The sequence below is a fragment of the Ascaphus truei genome, chromosome 2, assembly GCF_040206685.1.
Source record: "Ascaphus truei isolate aAscTru1 chromosome 2, aAscTru1.hap1, whole genome shotgun sequence".
Classification (NCBI taxonomy): Eukaryota; Metazoa; Chordata; class Amphibia; order Anura; family Ascaphidae; genus Ascaphus; species Ascaphus truei.
The window spans coordinates 365,569,232-365,593,396 of NC_134484.1; the positions used below are offsets into that span (position 1 = coordinate 365,569,232).

At 43.6% G+C, this 24,165-nt stretch overlaps 1 protein-coding gene across 6 annotated transcripts in view; it reads right to left on the reverse strand.

Moving 5' to 3' along the window:
• The window catches only part of NEK10 (NIMA related kinase 10), a 380,936-nt gene that overhangs the window by 228,622 nt on the left and 128,149 nt on the right, over nt 1–24,165 (reverse strand). For all 6 annotated transcript variants that reach the window (XM_075586980.1, XM_075586978.1, XM_075586979.1 and 3 more), the window contains one exon: nt 23,354–23,399. In XM_075586980.1, coding sequence (XP_075443095.1) covers nt 23,354–23,399 — 46 coding nt within the window. The remainder of the gene's footprint in view (nt 1–23,353; nt 23,400–24,165) is intronic.

Sequence of the window (24,165 nt, forward strand, 5' to 3'; positions counted from 1 at the left end):
CTATGTGTTGGTGCAGAACCTCTCCCCCTTCACCATGGCTATAGATGCTGGACAAAAATTGGGTCGGATCTACCCGATCAGTCTAGTGGATGAGCCTGTCCAGGTCAAAACCGCCCGTGCAGGATGCTCCCCAGAAGGGCTAGAATTTGACTTTGGGTCGTCCGGGCTGCCCGAGGAGTGGAAAGAGAGGCTAAGGGGCCAATTAGAGGACAGGCGTGACGTCTTCTCTACTGGTGAAATGGATGTAGGGTGCAGTCGCAGTGCCCAGCATACTATTCGGATGAATGACACGACTCCCTTTCGTGAGCGCTTTCGGAGCATCGCCCCTAGGGACATTGACGATGTACGGGCCGTGATTCACGAAATGGAGGAGGCCGGGATCGTCACGGAGTCAAGGAGTCCCTACGCGTCCCCCATTGTGGTGGTGAGGAAGAAGAATGGGACTGTGAGACTGTGTGTGGATTATAGGACCTTGAATAATCGCACGATTCCTGATCAGTATAACCTCCCTCGCATAAAAGAGATCCTGAATGCCCTCAATGGGAGCATATGGTTCAGTGTGTTGGATCTAAGATCCGGGTACTACCAGGTGCCCATGAGCCCCGAGTATCAAGAGAAGACGGCCTTCATCTGTCCGTTGGGATTCTATCAATTCACCTTCATGCCACAGGGCATTTGTGGAGCGCCGGCCACCTTCCAAAGACTGATGGAGAAAACCTTGGGACACCTGAACCCCAGAGAATGTTTGGTGTATCTGGACGACATTATTGTTTGCAGCAGAACACTGGAGGAACATGAGACCCGAATCCTGAAGGTACTTGACCGTCTCGGTCAAGAGGGACTCAAGTTGTCCTTGGATAAATGCTGATTCTGTAGAATCTCAGTGACCTACGTGGGACACATCATGTCCGCTGAGGGAATAGCCACTGACCCCGCCAAGATAGAAGCCGTAGTAAGCTGGCCGCGCCCCGATAATGTGGTAGAATTGCGCTCTTTCTTGGGGTTCTGCGGATACTATCGCAGGTTCGTGGAGGGATATTCTCGTCGGGCCAAGCCCCTCAACAGTCTCCTCAAAAAATATCCAGAAGACACGGGACGAAGGTGGCTGTATACACACTGGCTAATGCTTAGTGTTATCACTAGTACATACACGGTTGCTGCTCTGTTTAATCAAGTCTCAAGCTCAATGCTTTGAACAAACTCTCTGTTAGGGAGTTTGTATGGGTGCCGGGAGTGCTCCGATCATGAGCCTTCAGATCAGGGCAGAGACTTTGAGAGCAAACTAATCCGGGAATTATTAAAGATCTTGCATATCACCAAATCACGAACCACCCCGTACCACTCTGAAGGAGATGCCTTGCCTGAACGGTTCAATAGCACTTTGCTAGACATGCTGGGAACCTTAACACGGATTCAAAAGACTGAGTGGAGAAGACATGTTGAAACGTTAGTACACGCCTACAACTGCACCAGACACGAATCCACCGGATTCTCGCCCTACTTTCTGATGTTCGGGAGAGAAGCCTGACTGCCAGTAGACATACGGTTACGGGTCTCCACTGATGGGGTTCATAACGCCACTCATTTCAAATATGTACAGAGACTACAAGAGAACCTGCAACAGGCCTATCAGCAAGCTGAAAGATCTACGGAAAAGCTGAACGCTGGTAATAAGAAACGCTATGACCACAAGCTCAAACACCGGGACATTCGACCTGGAGATGCGGTACTTCTCCGCAACTTGGGAGTACCGGGGAAACACAAGCTGGCTGACCGGTGGCGAGAAGGAGTCTATGCGGTAGAGTCGCAAATGCCTGGCCTCCCGGTCTATCGTATCAAGGACTCTGAGGGCCGGGTAAAGGTATGGCACAGAAACCATTTGCTTCCTATCCCGCAAGTGGAAGGGGATGAGCCCGAAATACCAGCTACTCCATTGGATGGAGAAATGAACCCGTGTGAGGTTAGCCCAGAGACTGACAATAATACGGCCTATGAAGACCCACAGGAGGGACCCTATCAAAGGAGCCCTCCAACATGACGAGCATCTCCAGGAGGAGCTACGGGTAAAGGGCTCGGGAAACAAACACCTAATACGGTGGCTCCCGAGAATTCTACTTTGGACCCGCAGAGTTCATGTTTTGTGCCGTCCAATGATCATGTAGAGACTGTAACCCCCACCAGGGAAGAGGCTGCGCCTCAGGACTATAATAGTCATTCTCCCGAGGGAGTGACAGAAGAACAGCTCCGACGGAGCCAGAGAATTGTGCAGCCTCCAATGAGGATGACCTATGATCAGTTTGGGGCACCCCATTTCCCTGACGAAGCTCCGCCTGGAGAGAAACGCGTAGGGCGTGGGCATTGTGGCATGGTGACGTATCATCACGTAGAGCAGCTGATCCAACAACAACCGGTCTATTGCAGGAGTGTCTGAGCAGCGTTGTGTACCGCCACAGAGCAGAGTTTAAGCGGCTATTAGCTAAGTATTATGCAGAGTTTTGTGGATACTTTATTGAGTGTTTGGTTGCCAGTTGAGAACAATTTTGAATACATGGTCTTTCACTAGGTATAGGGACTCCCAGTACAAGTTGACAGCGATGTTGGAGCTGTGCTACTTGAGAGCAAGTAGCTTTCATATGATAGTTTAGCTGCTTAGGCATCCCCCCTCACTGACTGTGCAACCTCACTTCTCTGATAAACATATTGCTCAACTGATTGCTCTTGCGTCTTTGGTATACACGGCTTGCTATGCCAATATTCCATTGTGGCACATAGAATATTCATTTAATATATGCAATGACGTTCTTTTATTAATTCAACTGCACTAGTGACTTCACAACCACTAACTGAGAGGTGTACAACTTGATTTCAGAATATCTAGCAGGAGGTTCATATTGGCACATTGAAGTATCAATATCTCATAGTTTTGTGGAGTCACATCTACTATTGTTGTTGGTTGGAATCAGTAACATCAGCACTATGTGTTTTAATAATATTTTATTATCATTTTTTATTTTTTCACCTTGGTTTTTCACTATATATTCACTAAAAATTAAAAATTGTTATTGTGATGTGCACCAAAAATGTACTTCTGTGAATGATCTTGTGACCTAGTCACGTTTTCATTTAAATTGTTAATACTATTAACTACTGTACATTGGTAGCACTCATTTGTGTCATTAATAGACACTTGAAAATAATATTCTTTGAAGATTGTTTAACATTTATGAGTGGAGTGAGCGGTGTATTATGTTTTGTGTTGTGAGGCTCAGCAGTGGGCTCGCAATTGAGTAAAGTCCGTTATCGTTATGTTCAGTGAAATGTATAACCTTATATAGAGTGTGTAATGTATCGTTGTACGTATTCATGCATTTTTATTATATAATCGTTGTTGGTCTTTCGTCGGAAAGTCTTGCGCATACCAAGTGTAATGATCTGTGATGACCAGCAAATTGCAGATTCACTGGCTATCCGGTTCAATTCACAGGAAGTCCATGCAACTATAAGATCAGAACATAGTGGCTGCGCAGTCACACACACACATACCCTACATTGGGGGGGGGGCTGTGGTGTGGGAAACTGGACACGATTTGGTACACGGTGAAGGGGTCGCGTCCAGTGAGACGCAGTAGTATAGTGTCTGCTATATGGAGGGACACCTGTTTGATGATATGCAAGGTTATGGTTGCCATTAGTAAAGTCATTGGTTATTTTATATGCTGCGTGTATTGTATTACATTATTGCCCTGTGAGGAACAACTTCCACTCTGCTGGGAGCCATCACAGGTGGAGGCGCTGCACTTGGTAAAAGGTTATTCGGTATTCATATGTATTGCCCCAGGCTCTCCATGGCAGAGGCTTAGGCCCTGCGAGCCAACAGGTTGAACAGCATTGGTAGCGCACTGTATTCAATAGGAAACAGGGCTACATACATAAATCATACTATTAGCCAAAAAATCCATGTAATACCTAAAAGCAGTAACCAAGATAACAATTAATTCATACAACCACTACGCAACACATAAATTAAAACCAGGAGCCAAGAAAATACATCATTAAATTAAATCGCTAACCAATCTGTTAAAAGAATTCAATTTAAACAATAAAAAGACATACTGTAGAAAATAAAACAGTCAATAGAAAATGCATTCAACAAAAGACAGGGGTGCCCAATGCTACATCAAATTGATAAAAAATATATTAATCAATTTCTGACTGGTAACACATTGTAATGGTGGTAGGTGGCACCTCCCCCCAGAGCTCACTCCTCCTCACCTTTTTAATTTGGGAGGTCTTTTCACTTTGCTGTAAGAACAGGACCTATTATGGTTATTTTCCCTCATATTCCTCATAAGTAAAAGGAAAGGTTCACAGTGTAGTGTAGGACCTGCATTATTGGTTATACTTTGACGTTTGGTATGCAGGCTTACAACGCTTTGGCCAAAGGGTTTAACTAAATAACCAAGTAATTATTATTATTATTGAAGTATTTGAACTTTGTATTTATTACCATATATGTTTTGTCAATTTGATGTAGCATTGGGCAGCCCTGTCTTCTGTTGTATACATTTGCCACGCCCAGTAGCACTCTGTTTTGACATAAATATATATTCATGATGTGGTGGGTGTAGGAGTTTGAGCTAGCTGGGAATGTGTGTTAATCAATAGAAAATACATTGGCTCCCACTGTATTCATCTATACCATAAAAAGGCACAGATTAATACATTAGCAGTCAATGGGCAATGAAAAACATAAAAACATAAAAATCCAATCAAAAAAACTGTAAAAATAAAAGTACATACATTCAATATTTATCTTACCTTTAGAAGCGTTGGCCCTCCGAATCCTGGGGAATCAGCAAGCTCTTGTACAGTGACGTCACGAAACATAATCTAACGCCATCCACCGTGAAGATCAAGGACAGGTAACATTTTTCTTTCTGCAATCTTCCATTATCTTCTTCTTTCTTTATCTGTGATTATTTCTTGTTTTTCTTTATCTTCTGCCTTTATCTTCATCTGTTAATCCAATAACCCCATGTTAAATCCACGATGTTGACCTAGACGTCTTCTTGAGCTCAAATGAGACGTCACGGCCTTAAATATGGCCTGTGATGTCACATTTGGTTTTTAATGTGATGTCATGGAAGGGACTGAAGCCAGCCAATCAGAATGTCTGTGCTTAATTCCCCTTTAACATGACGTTACCAAACCCACATGGCCACCGTCACATGGTAGTTCAGCCAATCAGATTGTGAGAACTATATCCCCAATCTGATTGCTTGCAGTAGACCATGTGATGGCAGCCATGTTTGATTTTGCGACGTCATGTTAAAGGGAAATGAAGCACAGCCATTCTGATTGGCTGGCTTCAGTCCCTTTCAGGACGTCACATATAAAAAAAGGGGACACATGGTTTTCACAACCAATCAGATGGCGTGTGAACCATTTGCCGCCCAAATGTGACGTCACAGGCCATATTTAAGGCAGTGAAACCTCATTTGAGCTCAAGAAGCCGTCGGTCAACATTGTGGCTTTAACATGGGGTTATTGGATTAACAGATGAAGATAAAGACAGAAGATAAATAAAAACAAGAAATAATCACAGATGAAGAAAGATGAAGATGATGGAAGATTACAGAAAGAAGAATGTTGTTACCTGTCCTTGATCTTCACAGTGGATGGCGTAAGATTGTGTTTCGTGACATCACGGTACAAGAGCTTGCTGACTCCCCAGGATTCGGAGGGCCAACGCTTCTAAATGTAAGATAAATATTGAATGTATGTACTTTTATTTTTTACAGCTTTATTTTCTATGTCTTTCTATTGTTTAGATTACATTGATTTGAATTGTCATGGCTTGTTTTTTTCCTTTTACAGATTGGTTAGCGATTTTATTTAATTATGTATTTTGTTAGCTACTGGTTTTAACTAACGTGTTGCCTAGTGGTTGTATGAATTAATTGTTGTGTTGGTTACTGCTTTTAAGTATTAAATGTATTTTTTGGCTAGTGATATTATTTATGTAATTGATTGCATAGTGGTTTTAATTATTTTATTGATTGGCTAGTGGTTTTATTTAGTTAATTCCATGGTTGGCTAGTGCTTTGAATTTTTGTTTCTGGGTGTTTAGGTGCTTGATGTATCTGTTTTATTATTGTGTATTTTTGACAGTCATGCTTTAGTATTAGGGTGACCATTGACTACTATAGTATCTTATCATGCCCATATTATATGGGTATGATGTACTACTATGCCACTCAATGGGTTCAGGGTGGGTATAGTGGGTCCAGGGTGGGTGGTTAGGCCTCCCGGGTGGGTAGTACAGCAGGGTGGGTTAACCCCTTAATTACTATAGCAGTTATTAACCACTAAGATGATTAAGGGGTTAGGGACCATTAGATTGTATTATTTATGCATTGTTGCTGGCATTGGAGGACATGGCCATGCCGTATGCTGACGAGGATGCCCTTCATGTTGGCAGGGGTAAGTAGAATGGTTTTTATATACTTTATTTATGCTGGCTGGCTAATGTTTTGTTTAATAATGGGCAAATAATCTATTATCCATATCTGGATAATAGTTATTTTGCACATTACTGTACTGTATATGTTTGGTGGGGGGAGGTGTATTTATTGAAATGTAGGCCATGTTTTGGTTTTATAGATACAGGAATGGTATCGCAGGCCAGGAGACAACCGGAAGACCCACAGACGCCCACAGGATCACCTGAGTACCTCTGGACACCCGCAGGTACCACCACGGGCCCCCAGACACCTGTGGGAACCACCAGAGGACCCACAGACACCCATGGGAACAACCCGAGGTTCCCCAAACACCCGTTGGAACCACCCGAGGGCCCCAAGACACCCGTGGGGATGACCCAGGGACCCCCAGACACCAACGGGGACCACCCGTGGATCCCATGGACACCTGTGAGGACCATGTGGTGGCCCACGGAGCCTATCAGGGACCACCCGAGGTCCTCCAGACTCCTGTGTGAACCCACCCGGGGTGCCATTTGGGGCCTGCGGACACCCGTGGGGACAACCCGGGGACACCCGCCAGCCTGTGGTATTAATCCTGTGTGTAAAAATATAAATAATGGTTTTATGTGGGGGCACAGGAGGTGGGTTGTGTATTGGTGGTTATTACATATTTTAATTTACATTTTATTACTAGTGCAGGGGGTCTCCGGAGCAGAACTGTATTGATTTCAGGTCCGAGGACCACCCGCTTCCCGAGATACAGGCCCCGTTATAGGGTGCGGGGATCTTCTATGTATGTAAATGTCCCGCGTCATGTGACCGGGACATTTAAATGCATAGGAGATACCGGCACCCCCTGACGGGGCCTGTATCACAGGAAGCAGGGGGTCCCCGGACCTTAAATCAACGCAGGTCTGCTCCAGACACCCCCGGCTCATCTACACTAGTAATAAAATTTGAATATTTTTATTTCGGGCAAGATTTGCGCAGAGAGGCGACTCTCTCTCTCTGCAGCAGAATCAACTCGCCGGTGAGCCCTTTTCGGAGGGCTGATCTTCTCGGTGCCGGCTACTCACCATTTGTTGAAATGTTGCTATCACTGGTTTTCGGGTCTTTCTGCATACTGTGATAGCAACGCTGTAAAAAATGGCGATTTAAAAACCCTGACTATTTTTTCTATCGGACGTTACTGCACGAGACCCTTAAACTTACAAAACATTGAAAATGTGAGCATTAGAAGTGCAAATATATTTGCACAATCCCCAGTTATTTTGTGATTGGATTAGGAACATTGTAGCTCAAATCAATGCTACAGTATGTTTTGTATGGTTCAGAACTTTGTGACCAGTAAAATTTTAAATGTTTTAGATATTGTTAGGGGCTGTATCTGCTCAAGCATTTTAAAATAATCTGCTAAATGTTGAATTAGAGTTGAACTGGAGTTAACAGATAAATTAACCAGAGGCACTTAGTGCTGAGTTACCAAATCTGGATTACAGATGCAGCCACCAAGATTCGACCATTTCTCAAGATGAAAACCGCGAAATGCCATAATATCTCATGAGGTGGACCGCAGCCAGACTAATGGCCCATCGGATTAACACAGCAGGGGTCCCTGCTTTGTGAATCCAACCATGTTCTACCTGTCTGTAAGAGATGCACAGTAAGAGATAGACATCAGTCACTCTACCTGAGCGCCCCTAACAGGTGAGCGCGGGGGGTTTATAACATTTTAATATTACAGTAATGTAGAAGGAGGTCTCCGGAGCTGATTTCCAGTCAGGGAACCCTCTATATCCCGAGTTACAGGCCCCGTTATGGAGTGCCGGTATCCTGGCGGCCATGTTTAAATTTTCCCGCGTCGTGGCCCACGTGATCGGGGATTTTAACAAAGCAGAGGGATACCGGCACCCCATAACTGGGCCTGTAACTCAGGAAGCAGGGCCCCCCCCCCCCCGAGGCTGAAATCAACTTGATTAGCTCAGAAGACCCCCTGCTCCCGCACACTAGTATCAAACACCCCTTGCCCCCAAAAGAAAAAATCATTACCGTAGCGGCTAGCCGCTAAGGTAATGAAGCTGCTTAAATTATACTTTTCTTAATAGTGTGCATGAGCAGGGGGTCTCCTGAGCTGAACCACATTGATTTCAGCCTCGGGGACCCCCTGCTTCCCAAGATACAGGCCCGGTATGGGGTGCTGGTATCCCCACAATGTTAAAATCCTCTGCTTCACGTGACCGGAGGCTTTTAATATTGCAGAGATACCGGAACCCCATGAGTCTATAACTCAGCAAGCAGGGGGTCCCCGAAACTGAAATCAATGTGGTTCAGCTCAGGAGACCCTCTGCTCATGCACACTAGTATTAAAAATTAAATTAGAGCAGCTTCGTTACCTTAGCGGCTAACCAGTAAGGCAATGAAGGGGTTAAGGCAGACTACCAGTTTTTTGGGGGGTGAAAGGGGTAATAGCCCCAGGGTAGGTGGTTAGGTCTACCAGGAAGGTTGCGGGAGGGGTCAATTCTTTAGTGGTAGTAACCGCTATGGTAATTAAAGGGTTAACCCCTCCCACTACCAACCAGAGGCTTAACCACCCACCCTGTGGCAACTACCCCCTTCATTCAATCCCTCTACCCACAATAAACATTAAAATACCTACTAACTACTGTACCAATACACAACCCACCCCCTGTACCTCCAACAACTCCCCTAACACATACATTACAGTAATGGGCAAAATGAATATTATCCAGATATGGCTAATGGCCCCCTAACCCCTTAATCCCCTTAGCATTTACAAACCACTATAGTAATTAAGGGGTTAACCCACCCTTCCCCACTACCCACCCTGGAATCCTAACCACCCACCCCGGGGACACTAAACCCACTACCCATTGATTGGCACAGTGTTATAGCATGCCCATATAAATTTATTGGCATGCTTTGCCACTATAGCAATAAATAGGTAACCAAAAAAAAAAAGGCCCAAAATAAAACACATTACATAGAAAAAAGCCACATTACAAATGAAAAGAAACCAATTGATTGGCACAGTGGTACATCATGCCCATATTAATTACTTCCGGGTTGTGACACGCACTGGAACCCGGATGTTTAAACTGATAGGCGGAGGGTCTTTGCTGCAGACGCTGCTTCAATGGGGGTGGTCAGAAGTCCTCTGGGAACATCACACGAACGACTCATGTCGTCACACAAACGATCGAGAGGTCTGAGACGGAAGTAGCGGGGACTAACCGAGCTGGCTATACAACATATTTTGTGTGTCCTATTCCGTATGACACTGTGTAAGTGTTACATTTTTATTTATCTTATAAAATTGTTATATTTTTACTGGATTACCCTATGGGTTGCCTATTTCTTCTACCCTTATACTGATGACATCGTCTGAGTGTAATTACACCATACCAGAATTTTCCAAGTGGGGGATCACATTCATTAACCAGAGTCAAGCAACTTGACACTGATCTCTGAGATGCCTTTCTTTGATTGAAATCACGTGAGTCTTCACATTAAAGAATTACACCAAACATATTTCATCCATTTAAAAAACTTTATTTGCACTATGTTGTGTTTTAATTTTTCTCTTTTTATATATTGACACCTGTGCTCCCCTATCCTCTGAGAATATATGAACCCCAGAAGCCTGTTCCAATGTCCTCACTCAGTCCTCCTGTTGCTAGCAGGTATATGCACCATACACCTTGTAATGGCCCCTATCTGCGATCGGGTGGGGGAAACACCATTACATTTGGAAGCACTGCTGAGATCGGTTTACCATACAGGACAGGCTCTCAGCTAAACAAAGCTGGAAGTAACAAGGTACGCTTCCAGAGCAAGTACTGAAACTGAAGGAGTGAGGCTAGGTTTAATGTACAGGGGGATGTCGCTCCTCGCAAGGAAGATGGCCTAGACTGCCCTATTGGGTTAATGGTCTGGAGATACAAGGCTATTGCTGTTCTAAGTAGCCCTGAAGAGGGTTGGCGATGATGGCAGCCATTGGGGTGGTGTAAGGGTACTGCATAGGGAGTATCTTAGGAGGGGTGCCTGATGTACCAGGTGCCTAGACCTCAGTTGAAAGATGCCCACAGTATGACTAGCCAGTAGCCAGACTATGGAACCACAGAGTGCTTGTGATGGGTTGAAATCGTGTACAGCGTATCGAGATGGAGCTTTGCTAGCCTAGGGTACAACCTACTCTTTGTAGACTGCTAATGTATGTGCTGTGAGGAACCACAAGGAATGGATTCCTGCTGAAATCGCGGTCACTGCGTGGCCTGTGAATGGACTGTGCTCAAAATAGAGGTTCCCCTGCCCGGGAATGCTACACGTGAGCACACCTAAAATGGCGGTTCCCGCCGAGAATGGGAACTGCGTGGGAGGCTTGCAAAAGGTCTGCAAGCAATGTTGCAGAGTCCTGCAAGGGTTTGGCGCGAAAAGCCAGAACCCCACCCAAGCAATGTGACTGGCTCAGTCAGGAGTCAGAGTCACACCCTGAAACGTCACCGAGTGCCCCTCCTCTAATATCCACCAGAGGGAGGGGACACGGCATCAGCCAATGCCTAAAGACTTTGGAGAATAAGGGAGGTACCGGATCCAGTGGACCGCACCCTCAGTTCATTGGAGCTTGGCGAGTGAAAGGAGTGAGCTACCCTTTGCTCTTGTGCCCGTGTGTTCAGAAACAAATGGCTGAAATGGATTTCGACCATTACCGACTACCAGGAGGACTCTTGGTGGTAGCGGTGGAAGGGAAGAGGTACCTTAGATGCCTCTGTCCCAAGTGTGACTTCCAAGGTGGCGACCTGGTCTGGGGAACCCAGTGTGCTCGCTGCGGAGCACCGTTCCTGAAACCCATGTTGTTGAGGCCTACGGAGTTCGCCCAGAAAGAAGCGACTGACCCCAATACTTGGTTGGTCAATACTGCTGCTAAACAATCTACCTCAACCATGAAGGCTTCAGAGTGCCTGTGCGCCCGAGATGAGGCCCAAAGGTATCCGAGTGACCCGATGAATATTGAGCCGGCTGAGACAGTACCAGACCCCGCAGAGGAACCAGAGACGGTCGGTGAACCGGATCCAGCCCACGAGATGTCGGGTAAGGTGACTGCCTGGGGTGATGAGGCACCGCTGTTCCCAAAGGCGCAGAAGCCCGGAGAGGCCTTGCCTATAGCCACTGTGGATGCCGAAATTATCCAGTGCCTTTCCCCTGCGGATGTGTCCCTACCCTCTTCCTACACCAGTAGCCGCCGATCGTCGGTGGTGTTTCGGCCGCTGTTGATTATGCCAGCCGAGACTGGAGATGGACCGAATGGTGCAAACGATTCTGCACGACAGCGGAGTCCTTTACCCATGAATGCGACCGTGAGACCTGAGAGGCGGATGAGCCCACCGTTCATGGAAGTGTCCCGAGGCCTACCCAGAGACTCACCAGTATCGATGGAGGTACCTTCCGGACCTGAGGACCACGTGGCGGAAGTCAAGATATAGATTCGACCTCTACACAGCGACCGGATGTCGACCCCTTTCCGGTGAAGGATCTGGACGAGTGCCAGGATCCTGTGCAACTTGCCGGAAAAGACATCCTGCTGATAGTGACCGCTGTGGCGGATGAGATGGATCCAAGTCCCGCTCCAGTGAATACTGCTTCCACTTGTGTACTGAGAACTGTTTTTATCCATTCCATGTATGAGAGCAGGGCTCAACAGAAAGCAATCGAGATGGCCAACAAGGACAATAGACCTCCGGTGTGTCCAGATGTTCCCACCCCTGCTTTCCTGGCTCAGTACTGAGACTATCTGCAAGGTCAGACACCTCTGCCAAAATTGATTGCTGCCAAGCAGATAGTTAGCATAACCCTAGTGTCTGGTCCTGGGGATGTAACTGTTCGGGACTCTGATATGTTCAAGGCCCCTTTACCTATGACCATTTTGGCTGGTCTCCAGGTGTCTTGCCGCCCTTCCTTTGCTGGGACTTCTAACCAGGGAACTCCTGCTACCCAAGTGTCTCAGGGTGGTTACCGCCTAGGGAAGCTGATTGAGCCGTAAGAGAACGATACTCCAAAAAGGAGGAGCCTGCTCGCCTCTAAGACTCTTGTCCCATCTTCAGACTGGAAGGACTGGTCTTATGGGAATGAGATGTTGATAGATGATAAATGTGTAGAAGATGATGTATGCAGTGTAAATAGTGGTGTTAGTCATTATGCCATGTCTGTCATGTCTGAAGTTTCCACATCCACCAACACTACCTCACACACAGGGTGTGCTGTAGCAAGGGGAATAGCGGAGTTGTTACCATGGTGGCACCCTAGGTTTCAGGGATATGTACCCTTTATGGACCGCACAAGGTTCTTTCTCGAAACCGAGACCATAGTGGATGATTGGTGGGCTACAGGCGTGTTTAGTCCTGACGAGGCTGCCCGAGAAATGAGGAGGAGAGAAGCAGACATTAGGGCAGGTATTATACGGGTAATGTCTCTGATAATTATGTACCCTCGGTTAAAGAACCATTGAAATGGGTTCAGCCAGGTCAGACTGATGGTCGCCGGCTCACTAAGATTAGCTGAGCTGAGCGGCATGTTCTACAGAAGAACCGGAAATCTCATGGGTTCGAGTAACCATATGTCCCTGAGCCGTTAATGCGGGGAATTGACGCCAACCGGGAACAGTGAGTAATAGAAGGTGTAAAGGCTTACGTGCTAGAGCATAGCCGCAGTACTTTTCATAATATGCATGAAAGAATAGCGTATTTAGTGCGGGTCTGGAAAGTAGGCCGTTCAGTGTATATGGATAGGGTGGAGTATGACAAAGTGAGAAAACTGACAAAGTGAGAATATGATGTAAGGAGGGGAGGAGGTCTGACGTAAACAGCACTGGGATCTAAGCAGCCATTTTAAGTCAGCATCCATCTTAGGTGCCTCATATTGTCATGTCTATTTGTCTGCACGAGTGTGGGTATGGAAGTTAGTTTAAAGACATTTTTTTCTTTCTCTGCTCCTGAAGTTTCAAATGATATTAAGCTGTCCAGCTAAGCCACAAGACCTTGAAGAGGGGAGAAAAGCGCGAATGTTATGAAAATAAAATATAGATAACCAGAACGTCTCGCATTCCGAGGGAGGTGCCCATGAAGTCCCGTATGTAGAGTGAAAGTCATCGGCCCTTATAAGGAATATTAGCTGAGTCATTTCATTTCTAATATGAATCTCATAGTAATACAATCAACTCAATGTGTTCATGTTCATATTTTGTTTATCTTATATGCTTACGTAGTGACGCACACGCAACCTCGTATAGGGGGCGTGGGCTTAGTATTTTGTGTATAAATAAGGCCTGTATGCCATCTTGTCGTTGAGAGAGTTTTATTGTGAATCTCTCCTCTGCGTGTGCACCGTACACTGCAATAAACTTATTTGTTATCCTGCAAATGATCCTCAGACGATGACTCTTATTTATTCACGCTTTTTACAGATGGCGCCCGAATAGGGACCCAAATATACCGGAAGCTGAGCACCTGAAAAAAACACTCCTAGGTCACTCAAACCTGAGCACTCATAAGAATCAAGGTAAAAGGCACCTTTTGAGGAAAGCCTGAGTTTAAAAAGTTGTTTTGAGTGGTGTGTAGAGAGATGTGTTTTGGAGGGTGTCTCAATCTGGGTTGACGGGTTTACCTAGCAGTTTCAAATAAGTTTATTTGTCTGTTCCCTTATCCATTTTAAAGTGTAATAGTTGTTAAGTTTTATTGGGACTAAGGTGAGAGTCCCGTTAAAAGTTTTGGTGTTTTGGTGATGAAGGTGAGTTAAGGGATTGTTCAGACCATCCTGGATTGTGATAAATATTTTTGTTGTCTGAGCAGGAAGGGTCCCTGGTTGTACATTTGCTCTGTCTTGTCATTAACATACCAAGTGAGTTTATTTATGGATATATGTTTAGAAGGTCTTATCTGTATCCATGTTATAAAAGTATAAGGTTTATCAGGACTGGGTTGGACCCACTGAAGTAATTCAAGTGTTTTCTTGGGAATAGTTCTGGTGAAAAAATCAGAACAATAACATGCCAAAAGAGTTGTACGCAATCAGCTTGCGCTGATTATTGTATCAGGAGTATTGTACAGGTCAATTAAATGTGATTACTGTAACAGGAGAATAATGGGAAACCAAAGTTTTCAAAATTTGCCGTTAGAGGTTGTGTGTCTGCCGGCAAAAATAATAAAGAATGGATACAGAGAACAAGAAGTGACAATATAAATATGTTTTGTTGGCCAATGAAAATACACATGCATGTTCAAATGCAATAAACACATGCAAGTCCCAGTGAAAAAGACGCCACCCCAATGAAAAAAGTTTGTTTGCAATAAATTACTATGGAAGGAAGCGTGAACCTATGGGCAGCCGCACCGTTTTTCTTATTCGTAAGAATGCGAACGCAAGGGCTCATAGTGGAACCTTCTAACTTTCAGTAATCTTTGTGTTTCTGTTGCAGTATAAATCTTTGGATTTTATGAGTTTTTTGTGGCTAAAGTTAGGCATGGCGTGACCGGCTGGCTGAAGCTTCAGAAATCAGGTGTAAACGTATAAGCTTTTCCTTCCATTTCCCCACATGCAATAAGTGGTTATAAATCATTTCCTGATATAAACTCAAGTTTCGGTGCCGGCAAGTAAAATTGTTGCGCCCTTAATGGAGTTGCCAGACGGATTTGATACCCTAATGAATTTTTCCTGAATGATTACCTGTGTGAAAGATAAACCATGCTAAGTATCATGTGTACACAAATCACCATCCAAGAACTTGCAAGTACGTACAAAAACATGAATATAATTTGCTCACAATGAAGTCTAAATTTTTAAAAGGTGTTAAAAGGTGTACATCAAGTATAGAAGGATTAAAGAATGCGGAAAAGAGAGGGCCTATATTTAGCTCTGTCACTGGTGAAAGTTTGAAAGGTTTATTCGTTTTGGCCAGACGGATGAGTGTTTTAAAACCAGGAGATACAGTATTCTTTTTTCCTTCTGCTCAAATGTCTGCAAGAAAGAGAATCAGAACAGCAGCGCACAGATCGTGCCCCCACCTTTTTCTCCAGCGCGAAGAATGGGCAAAGATACGAAAGTTAACTCAAAAGCTCTGGAGCATCAGAGTAGTTTTAAATTCAGGTTATTTAAGAGAATAAAGAAAGAGAAGGGAACTTTTATTAATTTAGTTGCAGGATGAAATTGTTTGGTAATAGGTGAAAAATGTTTTTATTTTATTTGTCCGTTATTTTTGTGATGTTGTTTGGCTATGTATGAGAGAAGTTTTTGTATTGTGTATTCTGTATTGTGCGTAACCAGTAAAAACACATTTCAATTTTATTTCTATAGGATTAGGATATGCTTGGGAATATTTTGTGTTTAAATATGCGGGTAAAAGCTCACAAGCATTGTTTGAAGTATATATTGTATTGTATGTTTTCATGCATATAACGCCATTAATATGCATAGCGCTTCACAGGAGTGGTGCACGTCGTAATCATATAGGTAGCAAATGGTAGAAAAGAGTTCATGAAATAAGGGATCCAGACATAAAAGTAACATTAAGGAAGAGAAGTCCCTGCTCTGAGGAGCTTACCATCTAATTAGTAGGTAGGGAGAGCGTACAGAGACAGTAGGATTTGATTAGAAGCCAGGAGAGCAATTTCAGGAGGGGAAACGCAGAATCAGAGTTTAAAGAGCAGAGTGATTCTGGCAGCAGCGTTTGGGATAGATTGTAGGGAAGACAGGTGAGAGCCAGGAAGGCGGGATAGCAGGGGATTATGGTAATCAAGATGGGAGAGAATGAGGGCCTGAATCAGAGTTTTTAACAGTTGAGCAACAGAGGAACAGGTGTATCTTTGTGATATTGTGGAGGAAAAAAGCGACAGTTATAGAATTGTTTTGAATGAGAGGAGAATATGAGAGAGGAGTTGGGAGTGACCCCTAAGCAGTGTGCTTGGGCTACGGGATGGAAGATTCAAGAGTAATGTGGAAGGAGATAATAGGGTCAGGTTTGGGAGGAAGTATGAGGAAGTCTGTTTTTTCCATGTTAAGTTTAAGGCAAAGGAGGGCCTTCCAGGATGAGATAAGAGAGAGACATTCAGAAACTGTGGTTTGTATGGCAGGTGTAAGGTCAGGGGTTGAAAAGTAAATGTGGGTGTTGTCAGCATAGAGGTGATATTTAAACCCAAGAGATGTTAGTAGGTCACCTAGAGAGAGTGTGTACAGAGAAAAGAGAAAAGTGTGGTCCACAGAGGCAACTGCTTCAGAGAGAGGAGATATGAGCAGAGTGTAATGACCTCTGTCTTTGGCAGCATATAGGTCATCAGTTATTTTAGTGGGAATTGTCTCCGTGGAGGGAGCAGTGCAGAAGTCAGATTGTAGAGGGTTAAGGAGAGAATGGGTGTTGAGAAGATGGAGCAAGCAAGAGAATACAAGAAAGTCAGTAGTTAGAAAGGCAGGTAGGGTCAAGATTGCTATTTTTGAGTCATGGTATAACTGTTGCATGTTTGAAGGAGAATGGAAATGTATCAGATTAGAGGGAGAAGAGGAGATCAACAGTGATGGTGACATTCTCTTCTGATACAGTGGAAAAAGAGTCAAGGAAAGCAGGAAGCGAAGTAGGATAAGAGGAAAAAGAAGGAATGTTCTGGTGTATGGATTCAACCTCTTTCTCAAAATAGTCAGCAAAAGTCCTGAGGTGAGATGAAGGAAGAGTTAGTGAGGGTTAGACTTGTGAGTGTTGATTAATGGAGAGAAGTAGGTTTGTTTAGCTTGAGAAAGGGCAGAATTGAAACAGGATAGCATAAATTTGTAGTGAAGGAAGTCTGTGAAAGTATGAAAGTTCAAACAGAAGGCATTAAAAAGAAATGAGTGGAGGGAGATAGCATGAGCGTGTGGGAGCTATTTGTGTGTTAAGAAGTTATATAACCTCAGCTATATAAAAGCGCGTTATTGAATTTTTGAGAGGCCATAAAAAATTTAGTTCTTAGGGCTCTGGATAAAGCTCCATGTATTTAAACTTTAAGCAAAAGTTCTAATCCAATAATTATTATTTTTCAGGAAGAAGCTGGTGTGCCGTTATCTTATCTGTTCAGGGTCAATTGGCGAAACGCCCAGAAACAAGATGGCTTTTTGCCCGGGAACAAGTCTTATAAAATTGTTTTTTTCTTTAGTCAAATGCAGAGTGTCTTTAAAATTATAAAGCTGACCGTGTGCTCAGCACTGTGCAAAGAGATTATAAAAAGCAAGAAATTAGTGTCAAGTCTTATACAAAATCATTTGTCTATTAACTTGAATATGTGATGTATGTTATAACTTTTAACCATTTATTTTTTCAAAAGGTGTCCGTAAGCAGTGGTTATTGTCAAAATTGCTGTGTAATCTAGAATGGGTTTGCCAGGAAGGGGTGAATTGGGAGTCACCTCTCATTTGTGGGTGTGTCTTGTGCATAGGGTTAAATACAGGGGATACATAGTTGCAAAAGCAGTTACATAAGTGAACAGGGTATACATTATATACAAGGCATTTCAACTTTTTAGCAGAATAGTTACAGTAGATTGTTTGGGTAAAAGCCAGATGGGGATTGGCTAGGGAAATTTGTATGGGTAAAATAATTGCTTAATTGGGAGTGAATATTTTATCCATGACTGTGGATAGTATTGGGAGAAGAGAGATTGGCCTGTAGTTTGAGACAGTGTTTTTTGTCCCCACTTTTGAAGATTGGGACAACTCTGGCAGTTTTCTAGGTCTTAGGGATATGGCCTGCAGACAGGATAGAATTAACTATGGAAGCAATTAGTTTGGCAATGGCTGGGGCATCAAGTCTTATGAACTTTGAGGGTATCAAAGTCAGGTTCACATTGGCTACTTAGTTTTAATTTGAGGAACATTAATAGGGAATACCTCTGTCTATATGCGGATGCTAAGACAGGAGTAAACACATTGATACAAGAATGTATTCCTAGGTATAAATTATCTCCCTATGAGACACTTATGGGATGACTTATGACTATCAGCAGTCCAAAGGAACGAATTAAGGACCATGTTATTGGTAATAAAACAATAAGTCTTTTATGCAACTAATACATTTTTTGAGTCTCGCTAGGCAAAGTTGAAAGTGCACCTACTCGAGACGGGGTTAATAGTCAAATATTTCCTACGCAAGCATGCTCTGCATCCCAGATGAAAAGGCCTATACTAACCACCAATACAGCAATTAAAGTGGCAGAGTTCTTTTCCTGGACCCAAAGCACGTAAAGACTCATTTCAGCTCCACCAAAGACCAAAGTCACCTAAAGCACAGCCGCATCAAGTTAACGTCTTGCCGAGTCAAAACTCTAATCGTTAACCAACGAGGAAAATAAGATACCAGGCAGAGGCCCGGTTTAATCAGAACATTTCTGTATTCAAAGACTCAATATTTTTATTTTTAGAGTGTGTTTAAGTTAGAAATTTAAGGTGTGTGTACAATTGGGCCTTGATGGGAGGATTGGTTTCCTGGAAGCGTGGCTTGTGAAAGCTCTTGTATGTGTTTTGGCAGTACTCATCACTCTCTATGTATGTGTCATGTGCAGCAAAACTTTGATCCAGAAGTGTGTTGCATCTCCACCGAAAGGAGGGGACACCCAGGGGCGTGTGTCAGCCACAAGGAAAGGATCATACGTCAGCAATTTTTGACCATCGCAGATATTGTCTGTCCTGATATTCTGAGTGAATGATGTATATAATGCGTGCAGGAGTGATGATCAGGCATCCTCTTCCACCGATACCAACCCCCCTCAATTCTCAGTAATAGAATGTTGTGATGATTCTGAAAATATATGATGATAGAGATAGATGCCATTTCCTTTATCTAGCAACTGCATACCAAAAGAAAGGTTGCTTGCATAAAATAAGGTTTTTAGTATTATGTGTATAATTTCTGTATTTTCCCATTTTTTTAAGGGAACCTCTTTAAAGGGTGTATCACACTCTAGGAACAAGAATCAATTAATGGGTCAAGTGTTTCCATCAACCAATGAAACCTGTGTAAAAATGTATTTTTAGTCAGATAACAATTTACAGGAAGGATGTGTCCTTAGTTTTGCAGTTTTTAATTTCATCATTAAACCAAGAACAGGTTCAGATTAGGCTTATGGCCTTACAAAACAGAATTGCTTTAGACTATGTTTTAGCTTCAAAAGGAGGGGTATGTGCACCTTTCATTTCATTTCATTCCTTTTTTTAACAACACGGAACTTTATTGAGATAAATAAGGACATTAACAAGGTTTGAATACCACACATGCGCGACCAAATAGAAGATGGGATGCGCGCGCAGCTCACAAGATGGCGACGTCCCGTCGCACCAGAGAAACGGAATTGAAACCACACTACGATCAGGATTGGCTAAACCTGGCATAAAAGAGGCTGGGAATAGCAGGACCACATCTACAGAGCCTGAGGAAGTCCAGTACTTGGACGAAACGCGTTGCTCTTTTATTTGGAACACTCTACAGCATATCACAGAGGAGACAGAGGTGTAGTTGCAGCTCCCCATCCGGACGCGGAAGGCGAGATCCCCTACGACTATACACCACACTGTCCCCCCTTTGCTTTTATCTTCCCATAGAAGCGTTTGGTTTCTGTTTTTGTTTTTATTTTTCTCATGTTTTTTATTAAAGTTAGTTTTTACCCTCCAGACTTTAGTGTCTTATATCTGTGCTAACCCCATCTTCACCATTAGCTACATCAGGAACAGAAGAGCAAAGATACCGCTAGAAGTGTGTACTCACACTGGCCCGTGTGAGTATTGTGTTATATTTACAATTTATACTCTTGTACCCCACCCTTCCATCACCTGTTACTGATTGGGCAATACCCCCAAATGAACAAGATACCAAGATAAGAGTACACTCACACTAGCCCGTGTGAGTGCCATATTATAATATATATATCTTTTTGGTGGTCCATAAACACGCCATCCTCCCCCTCATTGACGTATATATGTATATGTGTTAACCTTATCCTCCTTTCTGTTTACACGAGAGGAAATCCCCCTGGAGCAACACTCTGAACCATAGAAGCAAGCGGCCTACATACCAAGAAGAAGAACCCACACTGCAAGGAGAAAAACCTCATTAGAAGCCCACGGGATTCCTAAAGAAACCTTGATGCGACTGGGCTTACACAAGGCCGTGTAAGTTACACATTTTTATTTTACCTTCTCACCAACACAAAAAAACTCATGTGTGTTTATCCTTCCAATTAGACATTAGCCACCTGAGCTACCACACTCGCTCAGGATATAACTGCTTTATTTTAAGAGCAATTACTAGATCTACAACACTGCCTGTTTCCAACTATTGTGCTCCCCCATACTTTTTGTATTTATGGCCTTACAAAACAGAATTGCTTTAGACTATGTTTTAGCTTCAAAAGGAGGGGTATGTGCTTTGATTAAAGAACAATGTTGTGTTTTCATTCAAGATCAGTGTAGCAATGTGCAGCATGAACTAGATGAAATAGAAGAGATTCAAAAGAGGCTTAGAAAGGGGGATGAGAAGGAATGGGACCCTCTGGGGTTAGGTGAATGGCTTAGATCCCTTGGAGCAAAAACTTATGAATGCTTTGGTGTGTTTGGGGGTGTTACTTGTTGTCATATGTGTCACGTGTTGCAGAGGTATGATCCACAAATGTGCCACCCTCCTCCAATCTGATGCCACTCTTTGCAGATACCAGAAACAGCAGTACCTTGAAGAAAGAAGATGCCGATCACAGTTATTCAACTCCAAAAGACATGTTGGGGGCCACCGCGCCATACGAGACTATGAGAGCAGGAGGGAACCGCCCTCTCCCTTTCACTCCAGTGTATACATACAAACAGTATCAGATGATGGAGCACCCCAGTATACAATACGAGTCTGTCTATGTATCCCTGGACTAACATCATAAACTTAATTCTCAAAAGCATGTTTTAAGAATAAAAAAGGAGGGAACTGACAAAGTGAGAATATGATGTAAAGAGGGGAGGAGGTCTGACGTAAACAGCACTGGGATCTAAGCAGCCATTTTAAGTCAGCATCCATCTTAGGTGCCTCATATTGTCATGTCTATTTGTTTGCACGAGTGTGGGTATGGAAGTTAGTTTAAAGACATTTTTTTCTTTTTCTGCTCCTGAAGTTTCAAATGATATTAAGCTGTCCAGCTAAGCCACAAGACCTTGAAGAGGGGAGAAAAGCGCGAATGTTATGAAAATAAAATATAGATAACCAGAACGTCTCGCATTCCGAGGGAGGTGCCCATGAAGTCCCGTATGTAGAGTAAAAGTCATCGGCCCGTATAAGGAATATTAGCTGAGTCATTTCATTTCTAATATGAATCTCATAGTAATACAATCAACTCAATATGTTCGTGTTCATATTTTGTTTATCTTATATGCTTACGTAGTGACGCACACGCAACCTCGTATAGGGGGCGTGGGCTTAGTATTTTGTGTATAAATAAGGCCTGTATGCCATCATATCGTTGGGAGAGTTTTATTGTGAAACTCTCCTCTGCGTGTGCACCGTACACTGCAATAAACTTATTTGTTATCCTGCAAATGATCCTCAGACGATGACTCTTATTTATTCACGCTTTTCACAAGTACCTTTCAGAAAGAAACCCAAAACGAGTGTATTCCATTATAGTCACTGATGCATCAGGAGCACTAGTAAGAAAACCTGATCCAGAGCCCTACTATTGAAAACAGGTTCCCCAAGTTGGAAGGGACCTTAATTTTGCAACACAGCCATTTGATTGTTATATTCAAATATCAGCTGTATAAGATGTTCATTGAAATGTGTATCATGCATATCAAAATGTGATCAACTATTGTGTGAACATTTTTATCTTGTTTTTGTTCAGGTTTCATTTGACGGTGGTACCCGAAAATTTAGGACCCAAGCGTGATCGTTGGGAATCCACCAGAGGGAGAGTGTAGTCAGGTCCCGGATGGCTACTATTCTGCCCTTGGGCTGGCAGTAAACCCTGGTACAATCAGGTTGCCAGTAGTTGGTATGGGGTTTTCCCCCTTCCACTTGGTACTGCACTTGAGTGCAGCAGGGGGTGGTACATCCTGTTGTAGCTGGCACAACGGGGTGCCCTCCTCCTGGCTGTACTTAAGGGCAGGTCCGCCCTAAAGTTAGTGGTTGTTCCTTCCCCTCTGAGGAAGGCAGGTCACACAAATGGGAGCCTGAGATTGGGGCCTTCCCATGTTCTCTTCCCTCTGGGGGAGAGTGAGTGTGGACCATACCTCTGCCTCCGCTAGGGAGGTGGGGAACGGCTAGGATGGCTGTGGGTGCCCTTGGCCTGTAGTGATGGTCCAGGGACCATCGTTCAGTGAGAGCTGAGAGTGAATAATTAGTTCCTGTTGTTATATACCTCCTGCCTGGTGCATGACCTTACTGGGGGGAGAGGTAATAAGTTCTACCCTGGACGATCATCTTCAGTTCCTGGAGTCTACGGCAGATGGAGGCGGTGCACTGCTAAAGAGATATCTGGGGTATGAACCCCAGAAGCCTGTTCCTGTGTCCCCACTACCATCGGCGGACAACTCAACCCTCCTGTTGCCAGCAGGTATATGCACCATACATCCTGTAATGGCCCCTATCTGAGATCGCGTTGGGGAAACACTGTTACTGTACATACAGTTGGTGTAAAAATTACAAAGATGTTCAGAGTGCCCCTTTAAGTAAGATGAAAAGGTTATTTCTTTAATAATAATATTATATTATTTATTCTATAAACATTTTTTTTAATAATAATAAGCTTGGATTTTAAGAAAACACAGTTACTGTACAGTATGTGTGTTAAGATATGCGTATTACTTACTTTCTAGAAAGGTTCTATAGTATCGCACAATATTTGGATGGTAAAGCTGCAAAACAGAATACAGTGCATTGAAATTCAAATGAAAACAACATTTGTGGAAATTACAGAGCTCATGCAATGCAAAACTTAGGCTGCGGCCACGCTAGCGCTGACCGCGCTCCTGCTTGAGAGCGGTGACGTCACCAGTTCTCCAAGCATGAGCGCCGGGTGTCCACGCTATTTCACAAGCGTACGCGGGGGAGCATTGTGGGTAAGTTGAGCACAGTTGAAAGTCTCTTTTTTTTGTTTACGCAAGCGCCAAATGTGGGTGAGCGTCCGTGCCCGCGCACACCGCATGAGCTGGGACGGGACAATTTCACTTGACGAAACTACCACCAGCAAGCACCGCGTGGTCAGCATGCTCAGCGCTAGCGTGGCCGCAGCCTTACAATGCAGATGTTGCTACAACAATGAAAATAATTCCTGCTACATACAATAGTTTTGTTTTGATTAAAGCCTGATAATATACAGTTAAGTAAAATATGTCGGATTCATATTACAAATCCCATTATAAGAATAACTGCCTGGTAAATTAGGTTCTATGTTGCAGATGTATCAGTATGCATGTGTGTGGCAACAGGAGACTGACAATAGAATATGGCTCAAATCATTTTTAATATAACAATTAGCTAAAGAAGAAGAAAATAACCTAAAACCACAGCAAACCAGATTAATCTATACGATATAGGACATGGGAATGCGACAGTCAAGTTCAGACTTTATGCCGAGTTATTGGAAATGGGAAATTCCTGAATATACAGTATATAAACTTG